This window comes from Asterias rubens, chromosome 18 (assembly GCF_902459465.1).
Source record: "Asterias rubens chromosome 18, eAstRub1.3, whole genome shotgun sequence".
In the NCBI taxonomy this organism is placed as follows: Eukaryota; Metazoa; Echinodermata; class Asteroidea; order Forcipulatida; family Asteriidae; genus Asterias; species Asterias rubens.
Window position 1 is genome coordinate 11,272,123 of NC_047079.1, and position 20,923 is coordinate 11,293,045.

At 35.8% G+C, this 20,923-nt stretch overlaps 1 protein-coding gene across 2 annotated transcripts; it reads left to right on the top strand.

The window, feature by feature from the left end:
• The first annotated feature begins 475 nt into the window (after positions 1-475).
• LOC117302158 lies at positions 476-11,374 on the top strand. Of its 2 annotated transcripts, none has more exons than XM_033785966.1 (11): positions 476-504; positions 1,782-2,002; positions 2,344-2,470; positions 3,711-3,816; positions 4,018-4,214; positions 4,772-4,858; positions 5,639-5,781; positions 6,521-6,548; positions 6,999-7,211; positions 7,987-8,187; positions 10,290-11,374. In XM_033785966.1, the coding sequence occupies exons 2-11, from the start codon at positions 1,833-1,835 to the stop codon at positions 10,578-10,580; spliced, it is 1,563 nt and encodes a 520-aa protein (XP_033641857.1). In that variant the 5' UTR covers positions 476-504; positions 1,782-1,832; the 3' UTR covers positions 10,581-11,374. The 2 variants fall into 2 exon arrangements, with proteins under 2 accessions (XP_033641857.1, XP_033641856.1); XM_033785965.1 differs by lacking the exon at positions 476-504 and adding an exon at positions 532-698.
• The last annotated feature ends 9,549 nt before the right edge of the window (positions 11,375-20,923 follow it).

Consider the following 20,923-nt stretch of genomic DNA (forward strand, 5'->3'; position numbering starts at 1 on the left):
GCCCGTTTTCTACACTTATTTTATTCAAACTATAATAGTGTTTGTACGTGTATGTGGCTAAGTTAAATTTTGTGCGAGCAGACGATTATTGGAAAGAAAGTTCCGTATTGCATTTAGATTGAACGATTTTCTTTTGTAGGGGTGTTCAAAGTCACCGAAGTGTGACTTGCTTTTACGAACAGTTAACCAGGTCATTCTAAAAATAAATGTAGGTAATGCTAAAAACGCTTGTAGAGTTGAGACGTAAAATATTTACTTTATTTTTTGAGAAAGCTCTAAATTAATTTTGAAGCATGAAAACAGATATTTCTTTAAAATGTGATACCCCCTTAAGCGAAATGGAACAGTACGTGCGTGGCTTAACGCCAACTTTTTACATATTGCGTGCTCTAATACTTTTATGTGTGGATGGAATGTTGGTAAATATTGACATAAAGGTTTTATAAACGACCTTTGATCGAATGGTGGCTAGAAGCTGGGTTATACTTCGTTCTACAATGAAAGGCAAGTCTACTTGTTTGTAAAGGCGTGTTGCCTTTTTTTCTCCCTTATTGCCACTGGCAATACGTGAATTGCAATCCGATTTTATTATTTATTAGGCTCGTAGTTCAAACATGGCGGCTGTGGTTGGTGGAAATATGCGGGTGGTGCTAGCTTTGGCTAAAGACAGTTTCCTTTGCATGTAACATTATATTAAGGTAGGTCATTTTATTCTATTTCTTTTATGCAACCACGTCTGTTAACATGCATTTTGCAAAATGAATAGACGTGCCCTAACATTGCAATTGTTGAACTTGTTTTGCAAATTTTGCAAGCACTTGTGTCCGCCACACCACACCAGCAATAATTAATTGTGTCGCTGTGCAACGCATAACCAATAACATTATTAATATTTCACTTGCAGCTGTTGTTTTAAATTTTTAATTGAAGCAGTATGCAATACTCGTGTACCACTTTTTGCAATTGAAATTAGATGTTATTATGATCGCCATGTACTTTTTAAAACGACTGTACCTAATAGTTTGCTCCATTTAGGTAGCATCCTAGTTCAGTTGTATTTTATGCCGGTGTTATTAGCCCCACCTGCACGTTGCCAACTCACATGTGGTGGGGCTATGTGGCATTGTGCTCTTTTGATTTCAATTAATTTATAAACAATTAGTTGAACCATGTGAGACAAATGTTGATGTATTTAAAACTGCGAAAGCATGGAAAAGTTTCCGTATGGCGCCACCACTTTTTCATTCGATATGAAATAATATAGGAACTTATTTACCTGATTGATATATCCCTTTTTGTAAAAATGAGTGAAAAAGTGGTGGCGCCATACGGAAAGTTATCCGAAAGCATTTCTACATCTATTCAGCTACTTGTCAAACCCTGTTCAGCAGGTTTTTTTTCACAGATCTGTCATTTTATGGTTGTGTTTGGCCTCATGAAGTTCAGATACTGGTCTGTGACATTTACCAATGACAATGTTGTCAACATGCAAAGAAATCATTAATAACTAGGTATAAGCCATTTTAAAAACATACTTGTTCACAAAAATGTCCAGCCCTCTTATATTATGCTTAATTTGTTTACTTCTTAGTTTGTTTATTTGGTATGACACTGCTTCAGAATTGCAAATGTCGTGGGTTCGAATCCTACCCGAGTGATAAGCCTGTGATTTGTTTTCACACAACTGTGTTTATTGGTAAAACCAAAAACTAATATTTTTTTATCCATGATGCAGTTTAACATGTATTAAATTAATAACAAACAAGTGATACTACTTTCAGCCGTTTCAAAACATCTTCAAAAGCATCTCAAGAGAAAAAAAAACTATCACCATGGCGATAGATTGGGATGAAGAGAGCAAGATGTTGCACCTGATGAATTGCTCTGAGGGGTCAAAGGTCGTCTGGAACTCCCTTGCCATGTGCTTGGAGTCGGGTCTACAGTATGTCGCATTTCTATTTGGGGTAGCTTCCCTATGCTTGTGGCTGATATCCAATGCATTGTGAGTATTGTTTATACATTTTGGTGTTGTTTTCTTTGTGTGTAGGTAACTGTTTTTGGACTATTTCCTGCAGCATCAACATCGCTCCATCAGTGAGCGTCTACAGGTCACACATCTACACCCATTAGTTCCAAATACTGCCTTGCCCCCTCAAAGATGAAACTCCAGGCCTGTTAAATTTCTTCCCTTTCATACACTCAATCAACTTGTAATAATTATTTTTCATTAATACTGTCAGTGTGTATTTATAAAACTGACATTATGTTTAGCCATAGAGTATGGTTTAGCAACTTCTTTTTCCTTGGATCTACATGTATGTATCCATTTCAACTACTTGACAGTTTGTTACGAGCCAGACACAGCGAAGTTAACGGAACCAAACAACAATTCCTGACACTACTTCACATCTGCTCTGCAAATGTCTGCAGTCTGATTGGCGCTATACTCTGTAGTCAGCTTGGTACACAGGTAAGTACTGAAGCAATAGCTCCCAAACCCTGAAGCCCTTTACAATAGATGCTTTCGTTTAGATTGCCTGCAGGCCTAAAAAAAATACCCAAAGCACCCACAGCAATTGTGCCCCGTGTTTTTACTGTAGTGCCCTGCCCTATGCTTTTGCTGTGCTGCCCGGCCCTGTGCTTTTGCTGTGGTGCCCTTTGCAAGGTTTCAATACAAATTTAGTGCCCCTTACTAGAGGGAAGTTGGTGTGCCCCTCCAAGAGGGGAGTTCGAGGCCTGTGCCTGGATTGATCTGGGTGCCCTCATGGGGATGAACCCCCAACAAGAGCTAACTGAACGCAGACTTCCCCCAGCTTTCACACCAATGCATCTTGGGACATTCCAACCAAAACCATTTTAAACTCAGTTCAGTTTCAATCCAAGACGTTATTGTTATGTTAAAAAGCACATGAAATTCCTTTTGGGTTGATCCAGGTGCCCTCATGGGGATGAACAAGAGCTAACAAGAGCTAACTGAACGCAGACTTCCCCCAGCTTTCACACCAATGCATCTAGGGACAGCCAACCAAAACCATTTTAAACTCAGTTCAGTTTCAATCCAAGACGTTATTGTTATGTTAAAAAGAACATGAAATTCCTTTTGGGTTGATCCAGGTGCCCTCATGGGGATGAACAAGAGCTAACAAGAGCTAACTGAACGCAGACTTCCCCCAGCTTTCACACCAATGCATCTTGGGACAGCCAACCAAAACCATTTTAAACTCAGTTCAGTTTCAATCCAAGACGTTATTGTTATGTTAAAAAGTACATGAAATTCCTTTTGGGTTGATCCAGGTGCCCTCATGGGGATGAACAAGAGCTAACAAGAGCTAACTGAACGCAGACTTCCCCCAGCTTTCACACCAATGCATCTTGGGACAGCCAACCAAAACCATTTTAAACTCAGTTCAGTTTCAATCCAAGACATTATTGTTATGTTAAAAAGTACATGAAATTCCTTTTGGACAAATGCCCCTATCCTGCCACCACTTTTTCATTCGTTATGGAATAAATAATTATCTAATTTACTCAATTAATGAAATATTCGCTTTGTAAACATTTGAAGTTGTGGCAGATACGGAATCTTTCCATCCTTTTTCCGGTGTGCATTTCATCTGAAACTTTTTGTGGGTTCGCGAAAAGACCTTAAAATAACAAAAGGCGTGCAGTTGTCTTCAAACTATTTTTTGATTTCTTGGTAATATTTACAGGTGTTAATAGCAGGATTTTTGGTTGGTACTGATGGCATCTTTTTTCTCCACTTCCTCTACATCCGATGTTCTTTTTCTTCATATGAACCTGAAAGAATCCCTTACAGTGAGTTGTTCTTTACATTCCATTCCATTCATTCCCTTTGAATTTTATCTCTAGAATCATTGTACAGACTTGATTTATTCCTTATTTTTTAACATAAACAAGTATAGAGGTACTGAAGCATAACTATATAAGTAACTGTTAAAAAAGAAATTGTGGAGTAAAATGATTAACGTATCTCTTATCATGTTCACCTGCTACTAGCAATATACAACCCTACAGGAGAATGGAATAGTCCGGACAGACCAAAAGGCAAGCAGAATGGTAACCGTACCCGCATCATGTGTATATTAATGGCATGGCTACCAGCGATGGTGTATCTCCCACTTGCATCATCTCCATGGCAACAAGGAAGAGTTCAAACATTTGGCACAGGGAGAAATCTGTTGATGGTGTCAGAGGTAAGATAATTTGTTGCATTTTTTTAATACAAATAAAGAAACACATTTTTAGTTTTTATGTGTAACAGGATAGGGTGTGGGGTGGCTCCGCTCAGACTTTGCCCCCCCATCCCCAACACCTGGCACCTCAAATGAGATTGAAAATGACAAAACCTGTATACAAATACTTAAAAAAAGTAGCATCTTTCCAGTTAAATTTTCTTTAGTTTCCTTGTAGCCCAATTCACTCTCTAAATGTAAAGAGTGAAAACATCACTCTTTACATATTGAGTGGTCCCTCAAATGGCTCTTCAAAAAGAGTGGTGGTTATTCACTCTTTTAGAGAGGTTTTACCCCATGACAGAGTGAAAAATCACTCAAAAAGTTGCAAACTTAAATCTAAAAGAGTGGAAGACCACTCAAAAAAACACTTGTCCCTCATATGGCTCTTCAAATAGTGCTTTTTCACACTTTGCACTTAAACAGCACAAGTTGCCTTGTCTTGGGCAATTTTTCTTTTAAAAAAATCTGTATAAGTATAATTTGTCCTTTTTGTATTTTCTTTTTTTTAAATTCAGTCAGCCGTGGACAACTTTGGTTACACACTTGGTATCTTTGCAGTGATTGGTTACTCACTTGCTAAAGTTCCACTTATAAAAGATGGGGTAAGTATCGGGTAGTCATTGGAAAAAGTACCCCTATTTTATTGATGAACATACTTAGTGTCTCGAGCAATATTACACCAAAGTTCTGGCTGTCTGTTGTCTAATGGTAGCAGTGATGATGGCCAAACGTTATGTTAATCTGGAGGTCGCAGGTTCAAATCCCATTCTAGTCAATTTTGTTTTCCTTTGTTTACTTAGGAATTGAATTAAATTTACCCAGTGCCCAGTCAGCTCCCTTGTGGTTTATTAATAAACATTTGATACAAAAAGTTGCATCCCCCCCTAACCCCTAAGGTGATCCCGTTACTGCCGCTTCCCAGATTGTAGTAGGGACTTTTCGTTTTCGGCGACGGATGGTTCTGCGACGGTTGTTCAGCTAAACGTTGTCGTTTTCAGCACAACGAAGATTCATCCCAAGTACTGTCGTAGAAATTGAGGGACGACCGTCCTCAAAGCCGACGCATGCACAGATGACGCCAAATATCATCTTTACCGTCGTAGAACCATCCGTCGTTGAAAACGAAAAGTCCCTATTATAAACTTGGGTGCGACCCCTGGCTATACAGCAGTTACAGGTTGAATTGGGTCTGACTTGCACCCTAAACAAAGATGTCGGCAATGCAGGAAAAGCCAATCTTCGGGCTTGATAGGTCAGTTGGTAGAGCACTGGCACATTAGGTCATTGGTTCAAATCCCATTCTAGGCAATTTTCCTTTGTACACCCAAAAAGTGAAAGAAATGTTATTATAACAATTGTTAATTGTTTGCGTCTCATTTCAGCTTCGACAGTGTGAATATCTACTTCTTCATTTTCACGTCAACACTTTTGCTGTTTTGGCCAACATTTGCTACGTACTTTCCATCGTAATGTTCAGCCAGAATCTTGCCTTCTTGATAAACGCATTACCGTGGTTACTCATTTGGTAGGAACTCTTTTCAATCTCTTCTGTTTTCAAATACTATTTTGTTTATATTCTATGTTATTAGTTCTTACTACTAAACATCAAAATTACTCCACAAGCAATTACCTTTATTTTTTAACATTGTTATGGAAATCATCATATCCCAAGAAATAGTCAGTGTCGGTTTTTAAAGACACAAGTTTTCCTTTTCATGCCAAGGTTGCATTACATAATTGTCGTTATTAAAAAAGGAGAGGTCGTGTAGCCTTGACACTTCATGAAATTTGTGACCAGGGGTCAATTTCACCAAGAGAATTAGGACTAGTCTTATCTTGAGTTAGGACGAGTTATTCTTCCTAACTTAGGACTACCCTTTCGTTTTTAATATTATCTCCTAGTATAGGACTAGTCCTAATTCTTTTGAAATCGACCCCTTGACTAATATTGTATATAAAAAAAATTAGTTGAGTGGCCTGACATTGGACTTTAACAGATCCTCAAAAAAAAAAAATTGGTCGAAATGCAGGCCACTATTTGTTTGTCATTTTTACCATAGGTCCTTCTGGTTGGTAAGCATTTTACAACAGCTAATACTATTTTTCAACTAAAAATTTACCACTGGTTTTGTACACAAGGTGTCATTTTGTGGTATCAGTGCGGTTTATGGCACTGCTTGGATGGGTTATTGAAAGCAAGTTTGTGTTTATTCACCGTTATCAGAAATCATTTCAGTTTTCTTTGTTTTATTTTGTCTTTGCAGTGGCTTTGGCATGGTGTTTGATCTTATTGTATCCTTACATACAAAATCCAATTCTTATAATTTAGATTTTTTGGCAATCTTTGTTGTGTACTGTTGAAAAGCTGCCCAAGATTTTTCAGTAGCCAACACTCAAAGGTGCTCTTTCTTTCCTTATTAGCTTTATTGATTTCTACTGGGACATTTTACTCCTGTCCCACTCCTGAGTTGAAGAAGAAGCATCCCATCGTACTATTTTGTCTAGTTTTATTTTTTTTCTTTCTTACTTTTGTTTTTGTTTCATGCAGTTTTTAAAAAGCTTTTAAATCTATCCAGTCAAAGATTGGGGTTTTCCCAATGAAGCAATTTTGTGTTTGTTTTACTTTCTCTATTTTTGTTTTTAGTTTCTGTTGTTTATAATCTTTAAAAAAAAGGGGGAGCTTGACCCTAAACACGGGTGACACCCAAAAAGAGACAAATCCTTAATGAAGGGTTCCGATAGATACTTTACCTCATAGCTCGTCACCATCGGCAGATCAACCGGCAGAAAGTAGCGGCTCGCTGGGAGCAAGACCGAGATCGTAGAGTAGCTGACTATGAAGACGGTCATGAAGATGGTTTAGAAGATGAGGAGGATGTTTGGGCTTCTAGGCAGGAGCCACGCCTTGCTGCCATCAACGAGGACGAAGAAGATGAACACCAGAGTGAAGATGAGGTACGTAGAAATTCAACTCCTTTCTCCGAAATCCGCGAAGTCGTCATTTCTTTCCCCAATCTTCAAGGCCCTATTTCATAGAGCTGTTGAAACAAAGAATACATTGGTTAACAATTTTCTGCTGAGCAGTAATGTGCAGGATACCAGTCACAGATAGTAATTGTGGCATGGTAGTTTGGTAACCTTATTCTGGTAAGCATAGTTTTGTTATGCTTAGTTACTTTTTGTGCTTATAAAAAGCAGCTCTAAGAAATTGGGCCCTGGTATCGAGTTCTGGGGTTCCTGACAGAAATTAAATAGAACTTTGTTTCTCCCTTTTTATTGGCTTTTGTTTTCCTTCTCTGAGATTTGTTTTAGTTGTTTAAAGATAATAGCAAATTTACTTTGTTATCCTTCTGGTATTGAAATGATTTCAAGTGTTCTAGAAATAAAATGAAATGAAAAGTGTGAAAAGAGCAGCCAAAGTTTTCATAGTATTTCCAGGGATTTTGTTGTGATCTGAAAAATTATTATTTCACTGCATCTCAAGCCAGATTTTCATTGTTTGATCAAAAGTGAATGCCTCAATCTGTCCAATGCAATGACAAACGCTGTGAACGGCCTGGATGTGATTTTCCTCAAAAATGGTAAGGTGACTCACTTGGATGTGATATATCCTTATCGGTATCACATCACAGTGAGCCACCTTACCATTTTTGTAGAGAAATCACACCAAGGACGTTCACAGTGAAAGTTTTCACTCATTTTCATTTGAAATCCTGATTATCCCTTACAGAGACTCCGGAGCACACATATCGACATGAATGATCCACACTCTGACAGGCAAGAACATCTTGCAAGACAGTACTCTGGAGTGGATGAAGGTCAAAGGTCACCTCTTCAGGCTATACCCCCTCCGCCTGATCACCCAAGAGGTGGGCGGAGACAGAAAGCACAACCCAAACCCGATGTGGAGAATTTTGGTGACGAGTTAGAGGTGAGTAACATGAAATTTCAGATCTGATTTCAAACTATCGGGGAAAAACACAAAGGCTGTGGCTGAGTTTGAGTGTGGATATACCTTTTGTAGTTACTTCAAAAATGAATGACCATGAAAACGTACTTGGTAAGTAGCACTGCACCTGTTAATGATGTTTGTCACAGCTTACCCCACAAGGCACCCATGACCGAAAGACAATCTATGCAAACTCAAATAAGTATAGACAAGTGACACAAGAGTTACATATTTACAATAAATAATTACAAGTTTAATATTCTCTCCAACCTTCACTAAAAAGTTTGGTCTATCTCACAAATCAACATTAAATGAAAACCACATCAATTAAATATCTAATACTTTTATTACGACCTGTTCCAAAAAAGGCCTTCTCAAACAAATTCAGAAAGGTTTTAAATAAAACAGAATGTGTCCGCCGACACAAACCTCAATTCAATTCAAGGAGACCATTTGACTGGATATTGTAAACCTCAGTTTAACAGTCACTTTGATTATATGGCGCCTCTTATGCACAACTATGCCCTCGATCAAAATTTGGAAGTACTTAAAATGTTTACAATTACAGAAATCCCAAATCCCTCTGGTAGAGTATTCACTGCTTTAAGCTTGGTAAGCGTTTTTGTCACACACAAAGGAAAAGCAATGTTCTGCTATGAACTTAGGACAGATTTTACTCCCCAAAATTATGTACAACTTCCTTCAAAGGAGTGACACTGGCGTTGATAAATACACACTTTTGATATATAGGTTTTGATCACTCAAAGTCAACGATAATAAGTAATAACGGTAATAACAGTAGTGTCTTTTGGACTATACTTTCTGCATAAATAAATCTCACATTAGAGGTATACAGATATACAATAATAAGCGAAAAAACAGTCCCAACGGATAATAGGCGTCCAGTTTCCACTCCACAAAGATTTAAGCTAGAAAATCCCAGCTTCCACACAGTAAACTCATATAAACGTGTTGTGGTTCCAGTCGCTGCGAAACCAGTCACAAAGTTCAAAGTTCATATCACAAAGTTGTTGCGCCCTCTGCTGTTCATGTAGCAACCCAATTCATTGGACACGGGACGTCTTATCATCGGCCAACACTCAGTCTGGCGTTTCTTCTTGGATTCCAAAACACTCACACCCAGGGGTGAAACCTATCTATTTGTTGGGAAAAGTAAGCCACAATCATCTAATAAATTTGTCCAACAAATGAATGAAAAACTGCTGAAAGTTTTCCATGAACCTTCAATTAACTTTCTTACACAAAAATTTGTGAACATTTCCAAAGTACAAAACACTAGTGAATTAAATGAACATGCCTCTTGAATAAATGTAATAAGCACCGAAAATAGCCATGACTTGCATTTTTCAAACCACATTGATTTAAAACTATATCAACTTCTTCTTGGAACAAAACAATAGAATCATGCACTTGATTTTAGTAAAGTTTGAAATGCAGTAAGCATGCAATAAAAATAAGAAATTTACTTATGGTTTCCATAAGGGTGTAGCCCTTAAAGTTCAGCTCTCAGTAGTGTTGTCTCATCACTCCAACCAATTTCCCTTAAAATATATAGCAGCCTGAAAATCTGCTGTGATTTTAGCAATGGCGCACAATCACATAGATTTGTAGAGACTAACACCCAGTGCAATTTGTCTGACAATAAATCAACAAGGATCACATCCTCTCTCTATCTAAGACGCTGCTAGAATGACCTCCCTCTATCCAACACACAGCTAGCATACACTCACTCTCCCTGACCGCACCCATCTACTCAACATACCTCACAATGCCACCCATTCAAAACTTCATACTTGACCGGAACATAATGCACTAAGGAATTTCTGGGGGTGACTTACCACTGCAGACCCAAATAAGGCAAAGCATTTAAATATAACAAAGGCACTGAATAACTACCTACTGATAGAATATTCATGGGGTACAGAGAACTTTGATTAAACTCACAGCTACTAAATTTATGTGTCTCCATGATATTAAATTCTGACAATGTTTAACATTTTTTGAGAAATGATTACCTTAAATTATTATTACAAAAAAATTATTACTATACTTTCTTATACCAGTGGGATTTATCTGACATGGCAAAGACGTACAAAGATGAAGAAGAAGAAGAAGATGATGAGGATCCGGAGGAGGAATATGAGGATGTAGAATGGGATGAAGAACTCATCCTTAGAGAGGTCGAAGCCGAGCTTAGACGTAGAGAAGGAATGGACACGGAGGGTGATGAGGTCGGAAGTCAAGGCTCGGACATTTCACTAGAGTCGCTGGAGTTTGAAGAAATTGAAATTGAAGATGCAATGGCGACCAATAGAACAGATGACTGGTATGAAGGACAAAATCTTCCAAGATAATTTTCAAATGTCCAGGGCCCCATTTCATGAAGCTGTTAAGCAGGAAAACAATGCTTGATAAATTGCATTGCTAAGCAAAAAATAAGTGGGGCACCAGTCACAGCCATGTAAACAATGTAATTTTGGTTGGTTACCTGTTTGCAAGTTTTGTTTTGGCTTTTTGAAATTGAGCCCAGATGATTTGAAAGCTTTCTTTATTAAGGTGTGTAATGTTTCAAGATTTTTCTTGATTGGGGCGACAATGTAAACATCTGACGAGCAATACTTTTTTGCTTAACAGGTTTTGTGCTTACTGGCTTTACTGTGTATCTACGTGCCAGGTAGAGTTTGGTCTATAGAGGGCTGTCTTTCTTTGTGGTTATCTTTACACTGATGTGTGAGTCCTGTGAATAAGAATTAATCTACACTGTGCTCTGATGGGATTTGAACCAAGTATATATATATTTTTTTTCATTTGAGTTTCTTAAAAACTTGGCATCATCTGAGTTTGTGAACATTAATACTCTATTTTCATTATTCAAACGATTTATTTCACAAAATGTTGTAAAAAAAAACATGGGAATTGTAAGGTGAAAGAGGTAATGTTAACATTGGACACAAACATTGTAAGTTTAGCAATTTTTATAATTTTCAGATTATTATACTTTGTAATGTTTGCAGAAACTTCAAGGGTACCTAATTAGAGTGCCAAAAGGTTAATTAGCAATAGCTTTGAAAAGAATATAAAATATTATATAACACCCAAGCAGATCCTTGCCATTTGATTGGAGGATTGTCCGTCACGTGATAGCAAATAAAAGTACCATTGCACGCTGAGTCACTCGCCGTGCTTTTTCGTTCCATCTGAAAAGTACCATTGCACGCTGGCACGCTGCCAGCGTGCAATGGTACTTTTCGGATGGAACGAAAAAGCTGAGTAAAAACATCACTGCGTGCGCGTGTCTTTGGTAACGCAGCAGGTGTTACTGCAAGAAGGCATAGTAAAATTATTAGCATTCGGCTTCTACAGTTGAAATTGTTTGTTTTGAAAGTTGTTTCTTTCAATCAAAATGACAAAGTTCTACTTGGATGTTATATAAAACAAATAATGAATGTTTTTCATTCGTGCAATGGTGCGAATATGTTCATTCGTTGAAAGCTGGAATGTTCCATTCAACTCGGCTCCGCCTCGTTGAATAGAACATTCCATCTTTCAACTCATGAACATATTCGCACCATTGCACTCATAAACATTCATTATGTGTATATTATTCTTAAGTTCATTACTGAATTTTTAGAGGAGAAATTAATTGTATATTGTTTAATCAAACCATGATAACTGTATGAAATATTAGTCTTGTAACTTTTTAATAACAGTATATGAATATTCATTATTAACATAATTAATTGTACTATATTTTAATTTTATAAAGATGCATTATTTTTGTATATTGCACTCTTGCTGGGTGAAGCTTTAATAAAGTCAAACTATTGGAACCATCAATTTCAGAATTTTTTTTTGTACAAGTGCCGTTTCATGTTGTATTGTCTTGTGATACTTAAAACTCACTGACACTTTTTTATAAAATAGTTTTTAAAAGGTGACAAAAACCACCCCTTTAACGGTTCAAATAGCTTCATTTTGCAGACCTACTGGGTCCACTGTCAAAAGCCTGTAAGCAATACAAACTTGCTAAGCACACAATCCATGCTTAGCAGAAACAGGGTATGCCATAAAGTTGACACGGTTGTGACTGGTGTTCCATTAATTATTTTGATAAACGAAGATATCTTTTGCTAAGCAGCATTGTCTGATGAACAGTTAACGAAATTAAAAAAAGGGGGGGGGGGGTCAGCCGCACTTGTAAAAATAAAATGAAATCACTACACCAAATTGATCTAAAGAGGGCGCACTCACATTTTTCATTTGTGGGGGAGGGGGGAGGGGGTAAAACATTTGTTTTTGAACTAAAAGTTCTGCAATTTTCAAACCGCTACTGATTAGCACGGCGAAAAGCATACAGCCTAAATTAAACTGTGCTTAAAACAAACTTATAATAAATTTGTGCAGTGGTGATCCCCGCCCATCCCACGCATGAGCAATTTAAACAATAACATTAATTAAAAAAAAAAAAAAAAAAGTTCTAACGTAGGGCCAAATTTCATGAGGCCTGTGAGCCCTGAAAGCCGGCTAAGCACAGGAACATCTTACTTAGCGAGGAAAAGGGCCCATAGTTTATGCTTTCTTTGCTTATTACAACAATTTCTCTGATTTGTGGTCAATAGTTTTTTTTTCCAACCAAAAATCAGAGGCATGCGGGTTTCAAACATTATGGCAAGACGATAAGTTTCACACTGGAGAATTCTTATATCCATTTATTTAGTTTCTTGCGTAAGTTTCAGATGCAATTGTGTCCGCCATGCAATACTTTCTGCTCCGGACACTTTTGCATATGCAATCGTGTCCGGGGCTATCATGACTGTACATATATGTGCGCGCGTAAGCGAGCATGCATGCACTGAACCTACGTACGTATATGCAGCATGAATATTCACGTATTTTGTACCCAACGGCCAAAAATTTTCCATGTCATTCATGACAGGCACTTAGCTTGTAAAAAATGGCTTCCTTGCTCTATGCGTCGACCAAGCTAGGGCGTTTAAATTACTGCAAGGACCGTTTTGCCCGGGGCGGACACAACTGCATATGCAAATGTGTCCGGGCGGACACAATTGCATATGCAGCAGCGTCCGGGCGGACATGATTGCATATCAAAACCGTCCGGCGGACATTATTGCATATGCAATAATGTCCTCCGGGTAGTATTGCAGGACATAATTGCACGCGACACCGTCTGCATAAGACCATTTTTATATGGAGTGCGCCCTCTGTATGTCAATTTTAGATAGGTAGTGAAGGAGGGAATTTTGACGTGTGGGTCATCTTTGATATTTTCATCTGCAAACTTCAGGCAAAATATCTCCTTCGAGCCCATCAATAGGATTAATGTCAATGAGGCTGTTCGAGAGAGGCTGACCGGAGATATCAAGGTATGTGTTAGGGTGATATACTGAGAAATACGCATTTCCTGATTTAAAAAACAGATCGCTCATTATTATTTGAAATTCAATAAATAACACATCGGTACGATATATTTTCTTCATTCATGCAACTCGAGAAAAACTGCCTTTTTGATTACGACAGTGCTAAAAATGCTCAAAATGGTAAATTCCTATAATAGGTTAACCCAGTTTTCCCGGGATTTGCTCACTAGATTGAACAGTAACACCGTTCTATTCATCTGCCACTGGATCGAATTTCTAACTAAACGAAAAAAAAATCTCTTTCCAGAGATATAAGAATGATTTTGATTGGTCCAGAGAAATAAATGGAATGTTTTGATCCAATCGTTGAGATCCTTTCATCCTACACGAAGACATGACCGTGTAGGCCTAATGAAGTATAGTCTGGTTCCAATTGTTTCCCGTATGCAGGCAACGGACATGCTTGATGTACTGGGAACTAGCTCGTAGTCGTTCACGCTGACACCCGTCCAATTCAAACCAAACGTGACTCTGGTTCTAGTCAAAAATAACGCTTAAATCTAAGATTATGTGGGAAGTGAAGAGATTTTATAAAAGGGGATATGTTCCGGTTCTTCTTTTGATCACTGCCATCAGTTAAATCCGTCTAAATATTCAGCAATTAAGTGTAACAAATCGAAGCCTTCCCATTGAATCTCCTCAATTCAATTAAATTCAATTCAATTTAACTAATTATTTGTTTTGCAGGCCTTTATCTCTCTACAGGTTTGTAAATAACTAGTTATTTGTTTACGGTTTTTTTCTTAAATTAATTACTGGTTTGTAATTAACTTATAAAATTTGTTTGCAGGTTTTATGTTGCTCTTTACAGGTTTGTAAATAACTTATTATTTTTTTTGCAGGTTTTATGTTTCTCTTTACAGGTTTGTGAATGGTTTGTAAATAATTTATTAATTTTGTTTGCAGGTTTTATGTTTCTCTTTACAGGTTTGTAAATGGTTTGTAAATAATTTATTAATTTTGTTTGCAGGTTTTATGTTTCTCTTTACAGGTTTGTAAATGGTTTGTTAATAACTTATTAATTTTGTTTGCAGGTTTTATGTTTCTCTTTACAGGTTTGTAAATAACTTATTAATTTGTTTGCAGGTTTTATGTTTCTCTTTACAGGTTTGTAAATAACTTATACAATTTTTTTTGCAGGTTTTATGTTTCTCTTTACAGGTTTGTAAATAACTTATAAATTTTGTTTGCAGGTTTTATGTTTCTCTTTACAGGTTTGTAAATAACTTATACAATTTTTTTTGCAGGTTTTATGTTTCTCTTTACAGGTTTGTAAATAACTTATACATTTTTTTTGCAGGTTTTATGTTTCTCTTTACAGGTTTGTAAATAACTTATACATTTTTTTTGCAGGTTTTATGTTTCTCTTTACAGGTTTGTAAATAACTTATTAATTTTGTTTTGCAGGTTTTATGTTTCTCTTTACAGGTTTGTAAATAACTTATTAATTTTTGTTTGCAGGTTTTATGTTTCTCTTTACAGGTTTGTAAATAACTTATTAATTTTGTTTACAGGTTTTATGTTTCTCTTTACAGGTTTGTAAATAACTTATAATTTTGTTTGCAGGTTTTATGTTTCTCTTTACAGGTTTGTAAATAACTTATAAATTCTGTTTGCAGGTTTTATGTTTCTCTTTACAGGTTTGTAAATAACATATAATTTTGTTTGCAGGTTTTATGTTTCTCTTTACAGGTTTGTAAATAACTTATTAATTTGTTTTGCAGGTTTTATGTTTCTCTTTACAGGTTTGTAAATAACTTATTAATTTTTTGCAGGTTTTATGTTTCTCTTTACAGGTTTGTAAATAACTTATAACATTTTTTTGCAGGTTTTATGTTTCTCTTTACAGGTTTGTAAATAACTTATAATTTTGTTTGCAGGTTTTATGTTTCTCTTTACAGGTTTGTAAATAACTTATAAATTTTGTTTGCAGGTTTTATGTTTCTCTTTACAGGTTTGTAAATAACATATAATTTTGTTTGCAGGTTTTATGTTTCTCTTTACAGGTTTGTAAATAACTTATTAATTTGTTTTGCAGGTTTTATGTTTCTCTTTACAGGTTTGTAAATAACTTATTAATTTTTTTGCAGGTTTTATGTTTCTCTTTACAGGTTTGTAAATAACTTATAAAATTTTTTTGCAGGTTTTATGTTTCTCTTTACAGGTTTGTAATAACTTATAATTTGTTTGCAGGTTTTATGTTTCTCTTTACAGGTTTGTAAATAACTTATAAATTTTGTTTGCAGGTTTTATGTTTCTCTTTACAGGTTTGTAAATAACTTATTAATTTTTTTTGCAGGTTTTATGTTTCTCTTTACAGGTTTGTAAATAACTTATAATTTTTTTGCAGGTTTTATGTTTCTCTTTACAGGTTTGTAAATAACTTGTACATTTTTTTTGCAGGTTTTCTGTTTCTCTTTACAGGTTTGTAAATAACTTATTAATTTTGTTTTGCAGGTTTTATGTTTCTCTTTACAGGTTTGTAAATAACTTATTAATTTTGTTTGCAGGTTTTATGTTTCTCTTTACAGGTTTGTAAATAACTTATTAATTTTGTTTGCAGGTTTTATGTTTCTCTTTACAGGTTTGTAAATAACTTATTAATTTTGTTTTGCAGGTTTTATGTTTCTCTTTACAGGTTTGTAAATAACTTATTAATTTTGTTTTGCAGGTTTTATGTTTCTCTTCACAGGTTTGTAAATAACTTATTAATTTTTTTGCAGGTTTTATGTTTCTCTTTACAGGTTTGTAAATAACTTATTAATTTTTTTGCAGGTATTATGTTTCTCTTTACAGGTTTGTAAATAACCTATTAATTTTGTTTTGCAGGTTTTATGTTTCTCTTTACAGGTTTGTAAATAACTTATTAATTTTTTTTGCAGGTTTTATGTTTCTCTTTACAGGTTTGTAAATAACTTAATTTCTTTGCAGGTTTTATGTTTCTCTTTACAGGTTTGTAAATAACTTATAATTTTTTTTTGCAGGTTTTATGTTTCTCTTTACAGGTTTGTAAATAATTTATAAATTTTTTTTGCAGGTTTTATGTTTCTCTTTACAGGTTTGTAAATAACTTATACATTTTGTTTGCAGGTTTTATGTTTCTCTTTACAGGTTTGTAAATAACTTATTAATTTTGTTTTGCAGGTTTTATGTTTCTCTTTACAGGTTTGTAAATAACTTATTAATTTTTGTTTGCAGGTTTTATGTTTCTCTTTACAGGTTTGAAAATAACTTATACATTTTGTTTGCAGGTTTTATGCTTCTCTTTACAGGTTTGTAAATAACTTATAATTTTTTTTGGCAGGTTTTATGTTTCTCTTTACAGGTTTGTAAATAACTCATAATTTTGTTTGCAGGTTTAATGTTTCTCTTTACAGAATTGTAAATAACTTATTAATTTGTTTTGCAGGTTTTATGTTTCTCTTTACAGGTTTGTAAATAACTTATTAATTTTTTTGCAGGTTTTATGTTTCTCTTTACAGGTTTGTAAATAACTTATAAATTTTGTTTGCAGGTTTTATGTTTCTCTTTACAGGTTTGTAAATAACTTATTAATTTTGTTTTGCAGGTTTTATGTTTCTCTTCACAGGTTTGTAAATAACTTATTAATTTTTATGCAGGTTTTATGTTTCTCTTTACAGGTTTGTAAATAACTTATTAATTTTTTTGCAGGTATTATGTTTCTCTTTACAGGTTTGTAAATAACCTATTAATTTTGTTTTGCAGGTTTTATGTTTCTCTGTACAGGTTTGGAAAGAAGCAATTATAGTGACGTGTCTTGCTCAGGGACACAAGTGTCACGACAGGGATTCGAACCCATCTACCCTACTCATTGTATAACTGTCGGTACACAAATGCAAGTTGTCCCTAGATATCTTTGTTTGGGGTGCAAGCCTGTGTATTTTTCAACTCATAAACCACAAGGGTAACTGATTGGGCACATTTTAAAATAACTTGGGGTTGAACAAAGAAAAATTCAAAACAGCGGGATTTGAACCAACGACCTCGGGATTAATGTGCCAATGCTCTTCGCTGAGCTTTCTAGCCCTTTGTGTGCGGCCTTCCTATGTCAGTATCTATGTATTTTGTTACACTTGTCGCCTTATTTGTCTATGCTTACTTAGTTGCCCTTGTTGTAACATTTTGTTAGTAAATAAACTCAATCTGTCTTCTCTCGTTTTGTTTCTAGGATGCTAGTGGACAGTACATTGAGGAACTGGCATTCGAGTTGGATCTTTACCGTAGTCATGGAGACTCACTCTGACCCGAGTAGCATACTCAGTATTGGCCTATAGACCTTTCTAATGCAATTTGCAACGTCACAGCCATGAGTTCTTGCCAAACGAGGTTGGAAATTTATTGAAAGCCAAAAATGCAAACCAAAAAATGGATAACCATACTTGAAAACAATTTTACACAAATTCATAAGTATTTTGAATTTGTTGGAAACAATGCAACACAGTCATAAAGAGGAAGCTCATGAATCTATACAGAAAAGGTTGAATTTGGTCACAATTTTGTTAAACACGATTGATTGTTTTGCTAAGCTGGTCATGCCTGTGCCAACCGGCGCACTTTGTTTGTCAACAATGCAAAGTCTTTAGACCCATTGCATATATGACGTCACACTCTCAAGAAGCGCCATCCATCCATGAGGCCAAAAGGAGGCAAATCATTGGACGATTGCTGTTCTTTGTGCGTTAAAACTATGCGCATCAACTCAACGTACTTGTAGTGTTTCGCGCTAAGCAAGTTTCAGACTATTTTTTTGTTTATAATGACTCTCACCCCTGAATTTTATATGAGATTGACAATAATATTATAAATAAATTTTCACTGTTGCACAAAATGGCTCAAAGTTTAATTTATTTTAGATTCAAATAGATAGATTGTAATTTTATTTATCTTTGTGTTTACAGAAAGAATATGATTTTTAAATAAAAAAAAGTTTTCATTGAAGATGTGTCTCGTGCTTCAAATTTGTTTAAATAGGGGTACTCTGTCAGATAAACAATGAAACCGTCCAATGACGATTGTCCAATGAGGGTAACTTTGTTACGCTAGTTAGCTGCTTAAAGGCACTGGACACTATTGGTAATTGTTGGCATACAACAAATTATTTGGTACCAAGCAATGGAGAACTGTTGATTGATGGCATTGTGAGAAACAGCTCCCTCTAGTTTTTGAGAAAGAAGTAATTTCTCACTCAAATATTTAAATTGAATAAGATACCTCAGCTAAGGTCCCGAATTCAAGATGCATGAAAGCACACAACTTGCGTGATAAGGGTGTTTTCTCTAATTTGGAAGAGCCCAAATTTTCACAGGTCTTTTGTCTTATATGCATAATTATTACTAAAGGTGTCCGTGTCTTTAAAGCCTGGGCCCACTTGCATAGAGCAGATTGAGCACACAAAGGAGCTTAGCACAAAGTAATTATGATTACATGAAAAGAGTTGCCATCCAAAATAGCATGTCAAAATGTATAATGGTATCGTGCTCCTTTTTGCTTAGCAGAAAATTGATAAGCAATAATTATTTCCTGCTTAAGCAGCTCTAAGATATTGCCCCCCCCCCCCCCGGATGGCAAAATCACATGCTGCAAAAGACACATCAAGTACTTCGGCCGGGTGGGCCAACGCATTCCGAAATAAACCTTATACTATAGGTAGTGAAGCACACTTCACTTTTCGTCACCCAGATAAGGCCACATAAAAAAAAATTGTTGATCGTCCCCGCCCGACCGTTCAAAACCCCCGACCCCATTTTTTTCTTTTTTTCGCCCATGTCTGGATATCTCTTTATACTTTTACTGCCCAGATTTGTCAGCTAATATTTTTTTCAAAATGTACAGGTTTGAAAAGATGTTTAAAGAAGGTTTTTATTCATGTTAGCAAAGCAAGAACAATTCTTCAAATATTTACTTGGGCTACACTGAGTGCTTAGTTGTTTGAAAAAAGTTTACAGAAAATGTCATCTAGGAGTTAAATTTGTTTGACAAAACTATTGAAAACATCAAAAACACACAAACCCTTTGTTTTATAGTGATTGTGATGATTTCTTTATTCTTGATTTCATATTTGGCATGTCACCAAAAAAAAAAAAAAAAAATCCCTCCCTCATCTGCAAAAAAAGGACGATCAACAATTTTGTTTTATGTGGCCTAATACTATAGGTAGTGAAGCACAATTCACTTTTCGTCACCCAGATAATATGTTGCCATTTTGCCAGTTGGTCTTAGTCTTGGTTGGACCTTGTCTTCTCTCTTAAAGTAAAAGAGTGAAAAAGTACTCTTTCAAGAGCCATATGAAGGACAACTCATTTTTGAGTGGTCTTCCACTCTTTTAGATTGAAGTTTGCATCTTTTTGAGTGATTGATCACTCTGTCCTGGAGTGAAACCCCTCTAAAAGAATGAAATAACCACCACTCTTTTTGAAGAGCCATATGAAGGACAACTCGAAATGTAAAGAGTAGTGTTTTTCACTCTTTTACATTTAGAGAGTTGGTCTCAGGTGTACCGGGCTCAATTTATATAGAGTTAGTTGCTTAAAATGGACACGTTGCGTTGGATCGGTCGAGTTAAAAGTGTTTGAAATTGCGTTGTTATGAAATGCACTATTTTGGTTAGAAAGATGTTTTAAAAGTAGAATAATATAATGATCCACACAAAGCAACTATAGGCTTCGAAATTGCGTGTTTTCCTTTTGCTCGGTGCGAATTAACATGGCCTGCGATTTTATTGAGTCAAAAACTTGTGGGCTACACTAATTTTGCGTGCCATGTTAGTTCACGACGTAGGCCTTTAAGGAAAACCATGCAGTTTCAAAGCATGTTTTAGTAAAACATCTTTCTAAAATTACCTTAGTATTTTATAACAATCGTTCTAAACGCTTTTCATAGACCATGGCTCGATCGATCCAAGGCAGAGTGTCCCTTTAATTAAGCAGGACATAATAAGCAGATCATTGTGTGCAGGCTAGTCACAAATTGTAGATAAATATAAATAATTGTTAAGCTTATTCTGGTAAAGCAAGTCATTGTGCTAAGCTACTGTTTGTGCTTAGCACCTCTATGAATCTGGGCCCATTTGTCTTGACGACAACACTGGCCCCAAACAAGAATTCGGTAAGCTGGGACCAACTTTCATAAATCAACAATTCTTAGGAACACAAACACGGCCCACAACTTCATGTGCAACCGGAATAAAGTTACCAGTAAACAATGTCATTGTACACTATGCGACTATCCTGTTTTTGTTT

Excerpts from the sequence above, each read along its gene's own strand:
- LOC117302158 (XM_033785966.1), top strand. The coding sequence starts at position 1,833 with ATGGCGATAGATTGGGATGAAGAGAGCAAGATGTTGCACCTGATGAAT. Across the intron at positions 2,003-2,343 it reads TGGCTGATATCCAATGCATT|TTTGTTACGAGCCAGACACA; the intron begins GTGAGTATTGTT and ends ACTACTTGACAG. Across the intron at positions 7,212-7,986 it reads AACACCAGAGTGAAGATGAG|AGACTCCGGAGCACACATAT; the intron begins GTACGTAGAAAT and ends TATCCCTTACAG.